Genomic DNA, 14,022 nt, shown 5'->3' on the forward strand with positions numbered 1-14,022 from the left:
GTTTGTGTGCAAGTGTGTGTGTGTGTGTGTGTGTGTGTGTGTGTGTGTGTGTGAGAGAGAGAGAGAGAGTGTGTGTATGTTTGTGTGCAAGTGTGTGTGTGTGTGTGTGTGTGTGTGTGTGAGAGAGAGAGAGAGAGAGAGAGAGAGTGTGTGTGTATGTGTATGTTTGTGTGGAAGTGAGAGAGAGAGAGAGACACTGACACTGACACAGGTTTAATTGTGAAGGCCACCGGCCCATACACAAAGGGGTGGGGGATACAATGGGGCAATTCGATCGCTCTTCACACACAAACACACACACACACACACACACACACACACACACACACACACACACACACACACAAAAAAAAAAAAGAAAAAAAAGAAAAAAAGGTGTACTGTACGTGAGTAGCCGATAACTGGATGAAAAATACATAGCATGTTCGTCCTCATCATGTTTATAGTTATACTAATTCATTCATTGTGTAAATTCGTCTCTAAATTTTAAGGCGTAATAGGTGTACATAGCAAGATTTCTCTGGGAGGTAACACATGGGGTTTGTAGAATAGGAAACAATGTATTGTCGTTGATATTTATAAACTCTAGAATATATTTCTGACGGATATGACCGTATTTAGGACACACAAAAATGAAATGGTATTCATCTTCCAGGGTGCCAGGACAAAACGGGCAGAAACGGTTTACATCCGCGTTCTGGAATCTTCTATTTATACCAAGCTCGTTTAGACCAAGTCGCAATCTTATCAAGGTATCTCTGAAACGTTTGATAGTGATATTGTCCAAGTAAAGTTCTGAATGAAAATCTGTTTTAAATGATCGATAAATAGAAAATCTGTCACTACTACAAAGTTTAGAAAACCAGTCCATTTTAAATTTGTCTATCAGTTTTTGTTTAAGAGAATTTAAGAAGGCGAATTCATTTTCAGTACCCTGGTTCATCCATACATCAGGGAAACCACACATCTCTAAGCATGCTTTAATTTTACCAAGCCAATTTTCTGACGTCTTGTTATTTCTGTCTAGAGAATTCTTCAGCATCGATTCGGCCTGTTTCGGAAATCGTGAAAGTGGCATCCTGGTCAGTTTCAACGAGTAGCGAACACATGATACAGTCGAGTCAATAAAGAGAGGATATCGACCGGTCTCTCCGTATACCATATAATTTGGTGTCTTGTTTGATACACTGAGTAATCTTTTGCATGCAAATAAATGCGCCGATTCAATGACGTCTACTTTAACTAAACCCCATATCTCCGCTGCGTACAGTAACATTGGTTTTACTTGTGCATCGAAAAGCTGAAAGAATACCTTTGTATTTAGATTGCCAAGTGCCCACATTGTTTTTAGAATGTCAAGTATTTTATTTTTTGCCTTACTTGCAAATTCCTCACAAGCACAAGTTTCTGACAGCTTAGTAGTGAGTGTGAACCCTAAGTATTTGTACTTGTTTACTATTTCAATTGTGTTTCCTCCATATGTCCATTTTTCTATGTTAGAAGCATACCCCCCTTTCCTAAAAATCATTATTTTGGTTTTATCCAAATTCACCGTAAGTCCCAGTTCCCTTGAAGACTTTTCTAAATTATTAATTTGGTTTTGCAGCCCACCCGGAGTTGACGAGAACAGAACGATATCATCTGCAAATAACAACGAATAAATTTCATCAGAACCGGGTATTAACTGGATACCATGTCTTCCCCACTGTCTCACAAAATCTGCAACTTCAGATATCAGAAGTGAAAAGATTATTGGGCTGAGGAGACAACCTTGTTTAACCCCTTGGGGACAATTGAAAAAATCGGTCATATTTCCACCCCACCTCACACAGGCTCTAACAGAACTGTACATGGCCTTTAACATGTTAATTAGCTTAGAGGATGCTCTTGCATTTTCTAGTGTCATCCACAATTTATTTCGGTCAACAGTGTCAAAAGCTTTGCGGTAGTCTACGAAGGCAGCATATACCTTTCCTCCTCTTTTACTGTTTAATTTGTTTTTTATTATTGTGGTCAAGGTAAAAATATGGTCAATTGTCGAATAGTTTTTACGGAAACCTGCCTGTTCTTTACTGATTTTGCTTTCATTTTCAGCCCAGTGGCACAATCTTTTGTTCAAAATGGCCGTAAATACCTTCCCTACAACACTAAGTAAAGCTATGCCTCTGTAGTTATCTGGATTGGTTTCGTCTCCTTTTTTGAAAAGTGGAATTATAATTGATTTGCACCAGCCCAAAGGGAAATAACCGGTATCGTACAGTTTGTTAAATAATTTTGTCAGAAAAGGGGAAACAGAGTCTTCAGCATATTTCAAAAATTCTCCACAGATTTCATCTAACCCAGCTGCTTTGCCCAGCTTAATGTTTTTAATTGCATCTCGTACTTCTTTTTCTGTGATGTCACTATCGAGTTCTGGGACAACCCTTTCTTCTGTCCTGTTCTGTTCAGTTACGTCATGAGGAAGAGCGTCTGCTTCCTTTGCTCCGAAAACTTTTCCAAAATGCTTTTTCCATGCATCTAGTTCTATGTCGGGTTGGGCCTTTTTCGTGCTTCGCGCTTTTCGAATCGTATCCCAAAACTTACTGCTGTTTTTCTTATTATTTAGGAGACTGTCCTGGATTGACTTTTTATGAATTTGACGTTTTTCCTTTGTCAACGTCTTGTAATGTGACCTAAGATTTTTATATGTACGTTTGTCCAGATTGTGACCAGACTTATTGTACATTTGTAGGGCTCTCCGTGCTTCGCGTTTCTTCTGACGGCACTCTTTGTCAAACCACACATTTCCGACATGAGCTGGCGTACCGAATCGAACACTTTTTCTCATGCACTCCCCTGCCTGCAGAACAGCCTTTGTAAATGTATCAAGGGCTGTCTCCATAGACATTTCTATTTGGTCATAAGCAGTTTGGAACATGTTTTGTGATTGATCACTGTTTATGTTTTCGATATATTCTCCCTTCTTTTCGTTAGTCCATTTTAAACTAGTTATTTTTGTGTTTGGTCTTGAATTGTCCTTCTGGTTCCCTAATGTAGTAAGTGGTTTGCAAGGCAGTGTGAGACAGATAGGCATGTGACTGGATTCAACTCGGCTGTCAACTTTAAAGAGGGGATTGCATGAATAGAAAAAATCAGATGACATAAGAGCATAATCAATAACACTGTTCCCTTGGTCTGCAACAAAGGTGAACTTTCCAAATGCATCACCTACTGCATACCCGTTTAGAGGGATGCAGTTTAAAACTGTACAAAAATCAATTAGAATCTTGCCAAACTGGTTTGTAACTTTGTCTTGAGACTGTCTGGTGTTCTGAATTGCGAAATCTATAGGTTCATCGTCACCATCCCCATCAAGGTTCCAATTACCGATTCGAGCATTTAGATCGCCCATGACCAACAAATGCATGTCTTCTCCCCTCTGAAGAATATCAATGAGGAATTCCTCAAGCTTATTTAAAGAACAGTTTAAGTCCGGTTTCGTGTCGTAATAGGGACTTTTGTAAGGAGGCACATATACAAAAGTACATAAAATGTCTTTGTCACATCCAAATAAAGATTTCGAAAACTTTAAACAAATCATATTGTCATTTTTGCAGGTTATTTGAGACATGAAAGGCGTTAACGATTTTCTAACTAGTACAACCACGCCTCCTGAAGGTCTGCCTCGCCTGGAAATTTTGACGGCAGGTGCATGGAAACAGCAATAATCATCGAAATGGATGGTAGAATCAAAATGTGACGTAAATGTCTCCACCGCACAGAAAACATCAAACGACTTCACATACTTTATAAAGTCAGATTCACTAAGTCTGGCAACTAAATTTTCAACATTGAAGGAAGCGAACGTAATTTTACTTCCAGAAATAGATAAGTTTGTGTATGGGCGTTGGCCAGTGTCCTATCCTTTGTCTTTAGTGCTGTCACGAGGTACGTGTTGAAACTGGTCAAGAAGACTAGTTTGGCGTGACCTACTACGTGTCCTGGGTCTTTTGTGGTCATCCATGTCTGCTGTGGTGTCGGTGGGCGGGTCAGGGAACGCTTCCTCTGCCAAGGGGGTTCCCTGTGTTGTGCTTTCCTGTGTGGTGACCGTTTTGAAAGAGTCTGCAGGCACGGTGGATGTCTGCACAGGGGCTGCTTCCATGGTGTCTGCAGGTGTGGTGACTGCTTGTCTGGAGAATGCCCGTGTGGAAGTTGCAGGCATGGTTGTAGTTTGTGTAGTGGTTTCCTGACTTGCATCTGTCTGATTGATGCCCACTTGTGTAACGACTGTCTGGTTGAGGTCCGTCTCCATAGTGGCCGCCTGGTGGAGGCCCGTCTGCGTGGATGTTGTCTGGTCGAGGTCCGTCTCCATAGTGGCCGCCTGGTGCAGGCCCGTCTGCGTAATGTCTGTTTGGTTGAGGCCCGTCTGCATACTGGCTGCCTCTAAGGTCGTCTCTTGTACCATCGGGGACTGTGTAAAAGTCACAGGCACAGTGGAAGCTGTAGTCATTTTGACTGCCTTGGCGGAGGCTGCCTCCATGGAGGCTGAGAAAGAGGAGGTTGTCTGCTCTGTTGCCATCTGCTTGGAAGACGTCTGCATACCAGACACGTCCGTAAAGTCCGCAAGCGTGGGGTTTATCAGTTGAGCATCTGCAGAAGATGTCTGTGTAGAGACCCTCTGCGTATCAGCTGTCTGTGCATGTTGTTGTGACTGTGCTGGTTGTGGTTCACTCTCTGGGTTGCCATCCGATGACATGTAGTGCACCGGACTCCAGTAGTTGACGTCCTCCATGCTGCGGCAGTGTGATGATGGGATCGTTTCATTGTGTGACGTGTAGTGTAGAGGTGAAGTGAACGGTAGTGACCCAGTGACTGTGTGCACTGCATTTAACAAGGGTGGCCACTGGCTGCAGTCACTTATGGCTGGTACAGAGTGATGCAGTGGACTGGGCTGCCAACCTTGATGCCAGAGGAAACGATCATCTGGCTGGCATGGAACTCCCAAGCTCTGTTCACAGTTATATTGTCCCGCACCACTTCTGCGGTCTGTCCTCGTTTGCTCTGAGCTTGGTGCATCTGTCTGGGGTCCTACGTCACATTGCGATGATCTTCCAATGTTTGATTTGGAAATCTGTATCTGTGGGTTCAGTCCCGACTCTGCCATGTCCAGTCCCTGTAGAAGTCGGTCTCTGTATGTGTCGCCTACAGAGTTGTGGAAGTCAGCATTCTCCTGACGGCTGGCTGGGGTGCCGTTATTGTGGTTCTCTGTTGAGTTGCGGTGATAACCAAACCTTGTGTTGTTCTCTCCAAACCGGCTGTCTTCAACATGGAGTTTTCCATTCACGTAATACGCTATCTTTCCTTCGTCACGCAGCTGCTGCAGCCGTTCCCGCTGGAGCGGTGTCAGGTCAGTGGAGACTCTGATGTCAGACTGTCGGAGGTTGCCTCTAAGCTCTTGGTCTTTGAGGATTCCTACTTTATCATCCACGTTGCGGAAGGTTACAATGAGAGGCCTTGGTGACGGATTGTTTCTTGCTCTTTGTCCGATTCTGTGCGTGTGCTCGATGTCGCTGTTTTTCCAGTTCTGGCTCGAGGAATGAAAATTCAAAGTTGCGACAATTTCATCAACATCCGTTAACCTTTCCCGGGGATCTGCCTCGTAAATACCGAAGAATTTCAGATTTTTCTCTCTTGAATTGAGTTCCAGACGGTCCAGCTTCTGTTCCAGTTTGTCAATGCGTTGATGCACGGTGACGCTGTCCTTTTGGAGTTCACTGATGTCAGATCTGTTGTCACGTATATCTCTTTTCATTTGTCGCAGCTGTTCTTCCATTCTTCTCAGTGAATGTCCAAGACTATGGAAGTGATCATGCATTTGTCTGCTCAAACTGGTCCCTTGTGCGTGCAGACTATGCATGATCTGGGAGAAGCGCAGTTCAAGATTTGCTGTCACTACACTGGCAAAGCTTCCATCTTCCGCAGGACCAGGGTTGCGTTCAATATCGTTTGACTGCATCAGAACAACAACGAAGAGACAGTAGATGACAGAGAGACTGATGCATGTGAACCAAGAATCAAGTTCACTTTTTATGTGTTGCTTCAAACGCCTGTTGCCCCCATGACAGTCTCGTCTCTTGTCTGTCTTCCGCTTGAGGATTACCATCACCACAGGATAGAAATTCCCAATTCCAGTTCTGTGGTCCAGCGCCGTGTTGGGCATCTCGTTGTGGGGACTGGGAGGTGGTGGCGGTTGATAGGGAGGGGGTAAACGGGACAGCTAATAGGACATGTGGTGGTGGTGGTAGATAGGGAGGGGGTAAACGGGACAGCTAATAGGACAGGTGGTGGTGGCGGTTGATAGGGAGGGGGTAAACGGGACAGCTAATAGGACAGGTGGTGGTGGCGGTTGATAGGGAGGGGGTAAACGGGACAGCTAATAGGACAGGTGGTGGTGGCGGTAGATAGGGAGGGGGTAAACGGGACAGCTAATAGGACAGGTGGTGGTGGCGGTTGATAGGGAGGGGGTAAACGGGACAGCTAATAGGACAGGTGGTGGTGGCGGTTGATAGGGAGGGGGTAAACGGGACAGCTAATAGGACAGGTGGTGGTGGCGGTTGATAGGGAGGGGGTAAACGGGACAGCTAATAGGACAGGTGGTAGTGTGGGAGAAGACTTCTTTGTAGTTTTCGGTCTAGCCTTTCTTCTGACGATCCTTCTTTCCCATCTCACACGGCACTCGACAGCAATGATTCGACAATTAGTGTCAGTACTCCAATAGGTACAGAGTCGCGCAACTGAATACAGTAGGACTACACGTTTTAAAAAAACATAATCGGTGGGAGGGTGAGGGGGGATAAGGAAGTCTTCACACACGAACGTGAATAACACAGCCTGAATCAAAATGGTACGTCAAAGTTTGCATCAGCGCAACATATCAAGTCTATCTCTGAAACGATGGAGGGGTGGAAGGGAATTTTCCTAACAGGCAGTTTATACGAGCATACCTTGCTGCAATGCGAGTCGATGTCGTGTTGTCAGCACGAACAGCGAATAACAGTGAAAAACTTTTCTTTTCTTTTTTTCTCTTGAAGATATAAACCTGTTACTTGCTGGCAGCAGTGTCGAGGAAGAGAAAACAAAAACCTTATACAGAAATCAAGAAACATTAACACAGGATCAGCAGCCTAACACTTCACTGAACAGTTAATTCACATAGTTCACACACAGCACAGCTCAGGTACGTCTGCTCTCCTCGGCGGTTGATCGTGAACCGAGAGAGAGAGAGAGAGAGAGAGAGAGAGAGTGTGTATGTTTGTGTGCAAGTGTGTGTGTGTGAGAGAGAAAGAGAGAGAGAGAGAGAGAGAGAGAGACATTGAGTGTATTACACTGAGTGTGCCTCTTTGTATTAGAGTCAGTGTCTTTTTGTGCAAAACTGTGTGTATGTGTGTGTGTGTGTGTGTGTGTGTGTGTGTGTGTGTGAGTGAGTGTGAGTGTGTATGTGTGCGCACGCGCGGACGTGCATGTGAACATCCATACACATACACATGTTCATGTGTGTTTGTGTTAGCACGTGCTTATTTCTTTCCACACATCTTTGGTCCTTGATCAGTTAAACCCACAGTTTCCACGTTGGATGTGCTGACCTTTATGCAAACCATTCTCTTCTGTTAACCATTCCATAAACAAATCAACAGGAAGGAAATGGCGTCACCACATCCACACCTGAAAGAAGTGAAACCCTTTTGGTGTTCATGTCACTTGTGGAGTGATGGTCTAGAGGTAACGCGTCCGCCTAGGAAGCGAGAAAATCTGAGCGCGCTGGTTCGAATCACGGCTCGGCCGCCGATATTTTCTCCCCCTCCACTAGACCCTGAGTGGTGGTCTGGACGCTAGTCATTCGGATGAGACGATAAACTGAGGTCCCATGTGCAGCATGCACTTAGTGCACGTAAAAGAACCCACGGCAACAAAAGGGTTGTTCCTGGCAAAATTCTGTAAAAAAATCCACTTTGACAGGAAAAACAAATAAAACTGCACGCAGGAAAAAATACCAAAAAATGGGTGGCGCTGTAGTGTAGCGACGCGCTCTCCCTGGGGAGAGCAGCCTGAATTTCACACAGAGAAATCTGCTGTGATAAAAAGAAATACAAATACAAATACTTGTGGAAAAGCTTTTTGGTATGTTAAGTGACATAAGAAGGGAGTTGGTGGGGGGTTGTGGGGGGGGTGGGGGGGGGGAGAAAAAAATGAGGCAAAAAACAGCAGGACAATGGAAGAAATGAGAGTGATCATTGGAGCATGAGGGGACGGGGAGGGGAGGCGGGTGGAAGGGTGAAAGGAATGAGTGAAGGACGAAGAGGAAGAGATACAGGACAGTCGAGCGGAATGAGGAAAAATGAACACAAAGTGATGAGCAGGAACAAGTAAAGCAGCAAAAAAAAACAACAACACAGAAGCTGAAAGAAGCCCATGCAGATTATAAAAAAGAAAAAAAGAAGAAAAAAAAAAGACAAAAAAAAAAAGACCTAAAACAAACTGTGTTAAGAAAGAAAGCAAGTTCAGACTAAACACATCCTTGTTGAGTGCCACATGTTTACTACATCCTCTATAGGATCGCTCAACACGTAATAAACCAGTTCTGAAAGTTTCATTTTCTTACACAGTATTTTTGTATTTTTTGTAATTTTTTTTTCCAAATCCTTACAAATGGGCCGTCTGTGGGGAAAAGCAAGGGAGAAAACTTGTCATCCTGAGTGAGTTAACCATTCTGTCCCCTTTCCCCTGTACAAAACAACCCCTTTCCTGAACAACAGTAACACGCTCGATTCCAAGAGGAAGAAGTCATAATAAAGAATGGTGACCCTGTCCTGTGAGCTCAATGTTATCTCAAAGAGATGTGACAGAACTTCACTTACGGGCACGAGCACACTGTCAGCAGTAGCCAAGGGGTTAAAATTACAGCAAACACACACACACAAACAAAACAAAAAAAAACAAAAAAAAAAAGAAAGAAAGAACCCCCCCACGCCCCCAAAAACAACAACAAACAAAACAAGAGAGGCAAGGCATTCAAGACTCACTTGTGATGCACTTAAAAAAAAAAAATCCAAGCTTTTTATGTATTGAGTATAATTTCAAAATGTAATGTTTAAGATGAGAAAGATCAGTTTAAAGCAAATTAAGTCCCCTAGCATTAATTACAGAGTAATTTCCCTTTTTTACTATCTGCCCCAAAATGTTTGCAAAATAAATAGAACTTCCATGCTTAGCAAAAGAAGTTCCTGTTTGAACAGAAAATGATAATAATGACTGCTCTTGTTGTTGGGTCAAAATATCAGATCAAAGTGCAAAGTTTAGAGAATACAAAAAATATAAATATAACAGTAAATGCAGTTTGCAATAAGGCTTCTTTTTAAATTTTTTTTGTGCCCATCCCAGAGGTGCAATATTGTTTTAAACAAGATGACTGGAAAGAACTGAATTTTTCCTATTTTTATGCCTAATTTGGTGTCAACTGACAAAGTAGCCGCAGAGAAAATGTCAATGTTAAAGTTTACCACGGACACACAGACAACCGAACACCGGGTTAAAACATACACTCACTTTGTGAGTCAAAAAAAAAAAAAAAAAAAAAGAGAGAAAGCAAGCAAGAAAGAAGAAACACAGTGTCCTCATGACGAACAACAGCCACGAGCAAAGGTGCACAAGAGGAAGGAACAAGATGATCAGTAACCTCAGGAGCAGGATCCAGCGATTCCTTTTTTGACGGCTCTTTAGTATCTCTTTCCTGTTCCTGTGATTCTTTCAGTTCCTGTCATGCAAAAGGAACTCTTTATACATGGTTAGTAAATGAAACCAGTGTATTTTTTGTTTTTTTTTTCCTTTTATAGTTTGACACACTGATTTTCTACAACTGCGACACATACTTGATTGCAGATGTGGATATTCTTGTGACCAAACCATCTGTGATGTTACAGCCTTAACATCTGCATTTATCGTTTGGCATGCCTACAAAATAACATGCATATTTACTTGTTAGGTTGCAAACTTTAATAATTCGGTAATTTGCAAAGTGAGTACAACCATAATGCACAAGATGCACATTACCTGCATACTTTGTTACATACATACATGTAAAAGCAAATCATGGATATGAACATGATAGTCAGTCGTGTCTGACTATGACCATCAGAACAGCAGAGGAGGCAACTGCTGTTCCGACTATTTGGGCTAGAATTTGATTATAGTGGACAGTGTCTTGCCCAAGTACATCACCACTCTCTCGGCCAAGAGGGTTTTAGGACAGTCGGCATTGGGATGGTTCCCAAAGGCCAACTAGCCCACAAGGCTGCAGCACTAAGAGCCAGTGCAATTTTGCCTCCTAGTTTGAGTCATAGTCTTTCACAAAAGACTAAGTAAAGCAAATCATGAATATGTACATAAATACATGTAAAAGCAAATTATGAATATGCAGTAGTAATAGAGTGCGGCAGGTTGAACCCAAGACAGCGGAATACCTCATCAACAGAACAAAAAATAAGCACTGATCCCATGGCATCAAGACACACAAACCACCCCTTCACACACACACACACACACACACTAACCACCCCTTCACACACACACACACACACTAACCACCCCTTCACACACACACACACACAAACCACCCCTTCACACACACACACACACACACACTAACCACCCCTTCACACACACACACACACACTAACCACCCCTTCACACACACACACACACACACACACTAACCACCCCTTCACACACACACACACTAACCACCCCTTCACACACACACACACACACACACACACACACTAACCACCCCTTCACACACACTAACCACCCCTTCACACACACAAACCACCCCTTCACACACACACACACACACACTAACCACCCCTTCACAAACACACACACACACTAACCACCCCTTCACACACACACACACACTAACCACCCCTTCACACACACTAACCACCCCTTCACACACACAAACCACCCCTTCACACACACACACACACTAACCACCCCTTCACACACACACACACACACTAACCACCCCTTCACACACACTCACACACACACTAACCACCCCTTCACGCACACACAAACCACCCCTTCACACACACACACACACACACACACTAACCACCCCTTCACAAACACACACACACACTAACCACCCCTTCACAAACACACACACACAAACCACCCCTTTACAAACACACACACACACACACTAACCACCCCTTCACAAACACAAACTAACCACCCCATCACACACACACACACACACACACACACACACACAAACTAACCACCCCATCACACACACACACTAACCACCCCTTCACAAACACACAAACACTAACCACCCCTTCACACACACACACAAACACACAGATAATGTGTGCATGCACAAGTGCAAACATACAAGGCACTGGCATATGTATGCCTTGTGTGTGTGTGTGTGTGTGTGTGTGTGTGAGAGAGAGAGAGAGAGAGAGAGAGAGAGAGAGAGAGAGACAGACAGAGAGAGAGAGAGAGAGAGAGAGAGAGAGAGAGAGAGAGAGAGAGAGCGCACATGTGTGTGGAAGGATGTGTGTGGGCGTTGCATTTTTCCATATCTAGTTGGATGTTTCATGCATTATGAATTAATTTTATGTGTATGTTCAGATCAACAACAACACAAAAAGCAATATATGCTCTCTCTCTCTCTCCCTCTCTCTCTCTCACACACACACACACTGTCTTAGCAGTCACAGACAGTTGCATCACTTATAGCCATTTGTCATTACATCATAAAAAGGCATCTTGCATATCCTCCCAAATCATTCTGATCAAAAACAATATTCCCATCCAAAAGCTACAGTCTTTAAGCAAATGAAGAAAAAGCATAAAAAAAAAAACCCAACCCAAACAAACCTTTCTGCACACACAATAAAGGCACAGAGTGTGGAGGAGTTAGTAATGCAGGACACAATGCAATAACTGAAATATGAATCGGAAGCGTCAACAGTACTAACCTGGGCAAGCTTGACTTCCGTCTCCTCGTCCACATTCTCCATGTGGGTCTTGCTCCCAGCGCGCTGAAGAACCGTCTGTCGTATGTGCTGCAACATAACACACAGCGCATGAATGATGTTGTCAGCACAGCATTCTTTGGGTTCACTCACTGAAAACACACACGAATGTGACAAATGTAAAATGCTTTATCTCTCAAATACAGCTCTTTGGATCGTTCTGGAACTTGTTACATGAACAATCCTGCACAGCAGGTCAGACCCTAACACTGGTGGGCACAACAGCCGAGTGGTCACAGCACTGGATGTTCAATCAGAGAGTCCTGGGTTCAAATCCCAACCATGGCTTCTGGTGGGTTAAAAGTGGAGATTCAACAAATCTCCAGAGTCAACAGACCTGCTAGAGCCTGAATCCCCTGTGTGTGCATGCAGAAGATCAAAACGTGCACATTCAAGATCCTGTCGTCCATGTCAGCATTTGGTGGGTTATGGAAACAAGAACATACCTAGAACACACATCCCCTACATGGCGGATAAAAACGGTCATGCACCTTGAAGCGCACTAGCACATACAAGCGAACACTGGAGCTGCAGCCCCGTGAACGCAGAAGAGAAAAAGCTCCCAACCACCTTCAAGCTGAAGAGAAGACAGTAAACCCCTTCAAGGCTCTACCTGTTTGAGATACAGCTTCTGGTTTTCCTTCAGGTACTGATCATGCTGCTGCTGCAGCAGGAGAGACTGCTGTTGCTGCTGCTGCTGCTGCTGCGCCGTGCTGCCAGCAGACCCTGGTGTCTGCTGGAACCCAGGGTGACCCAGCGGTAAAGGGGCAGAGTGGGTACGACCTAAAGGCCTGTGATGCCTGCAGACACACACACACACATATACACAGTTCAGAAACCCACAAAACTTTATTATTATTTATTCAGATATCCGAGTGTATGACAGAAAATATATCAAGGTATAGGTGAAAAAAAAAAAACACCCCACCAAAAACAAAAGAAAATACAAGATACTATGAAGTTAGACAGAAGAATGCCATATAAGTTTCAAGATATATTCATGATGAAATCAACTAGTTGGAATAAATCACACAGTAATAAAAAGTGAAATAAAAAAAAGCAAGCTGAAAATAAGAACCTCAAGCACTATGATATGAAAGCAAATGGGTGTCTGCTGACCGTATAAAGCAGCTGAAAAATGCATGCATGCATACATGAGCATGGTTGTGCATAACATGAGAGAGAGAGAGACAGAGAGACAGAGAGAGACAGAGAGACAACACAAATGCAATACAGAGAAGAGGTCTAACACCTTGTGTACTGTAATTAGCAGACCTTGTTGCGGGCAGTGCTGTATGAACGCTGCTGACACTCTGTCATGCCCTACACTGGGAAACTACACACACCGACTAACAATGGATTCAGTTTTGGTACGGTTACTTCCCTTGTATCGTCAGGGCTGCCATTTTCTGATGAGAGATCATGACTGGCACATATCAATGCATGCGTGTTGCTGCTTACCTGTGTTTACTCCCACAATTCAGTCTATGCCATTAATAACAAATGCACTTATTTTGTGTGATTTTTAATAGTTTTTTTTAATTTTATTTTTTTATTTTTTTTATTTTTTTTAATAACACCTTTCTCATTTTCCATCTCTTCCTCTCTGCATGTTTTGCATTGTTGCAGTTTCCTCTTCAACCTTCTCAGAGGGTCTTGGGAGAGATGGGAGGGAGGAAAGGAGGGAGGGGTGAAGGGAAATGGAAAGAGAATGAGCGAACGAATGAACGAACAAACAAATTGTATTGCCATTAAGCTGTTCAGCCCTATTCAGCAATGGAACATGACAAACATAAGTTGTGGATCCAATTTCCCTTCCTCAGTTTGGACAGCTTAACACGTATTTCTTCTAACATAATCTTTTCATCCTGTTATACAAACCAGTTATGTACAATCTACATCACTGTTTGAGCTGCTCGAGTATTCAAGGGAAAGAGAG

General features: G+C 43.5%; 1 protein-coding gene across 4 annotated transcripts in view; it reads right to left on the reverse strand.

The window, feature by feature from the left end:
- Positions 1–14,022, reverse strand: part of LOC143298772 (histone deacetylase 5-like) — a 152,076-nt gene that overhangs the window by 25,236 nt on the left and 112,818 nt on the right. For 3 of the 4 annotated variants that reach the window (XM_076611731.1, XM_076611748.1, XM_076611723.1), the window contains 3 exons: positions 12,697–12,883; positions 12,027–12,113; positions 9,713–9,790 (listed from right to left, as the gene is read on the reverse strand). In XM_076611731.1, coding sequence (XP_076467846.1) covers positions 9,713–9,790; positions 12,027–12,113; positions 12,697–12,883 — 352 coding nt within the window. The remainder of the gene's footprint in view (positions 1–9,712; positions 9,791–12,026; positions 12,114–12,696; positions 12,884–14,022) is intronic. The other variant, XM_076611740.1, reaches the window with a different exon arrangement.

The sequence above is a fragment of the Babylonia areolata genome, chromosome 2 (assembly GCF_041734735.1).
Source record: "Babylonia areolata isolate BAREFJ2019XMU chromosome 2, ASM4173473v1, whole genome shotgun sequence".
Taxonomy (NCBI): domain Eukaryota; kingdom Metazoa; phylum Mollusca; class Gastropoda; order Neogastropoda; family Buccinidae; genus Babylonia; species Babylonia areolata.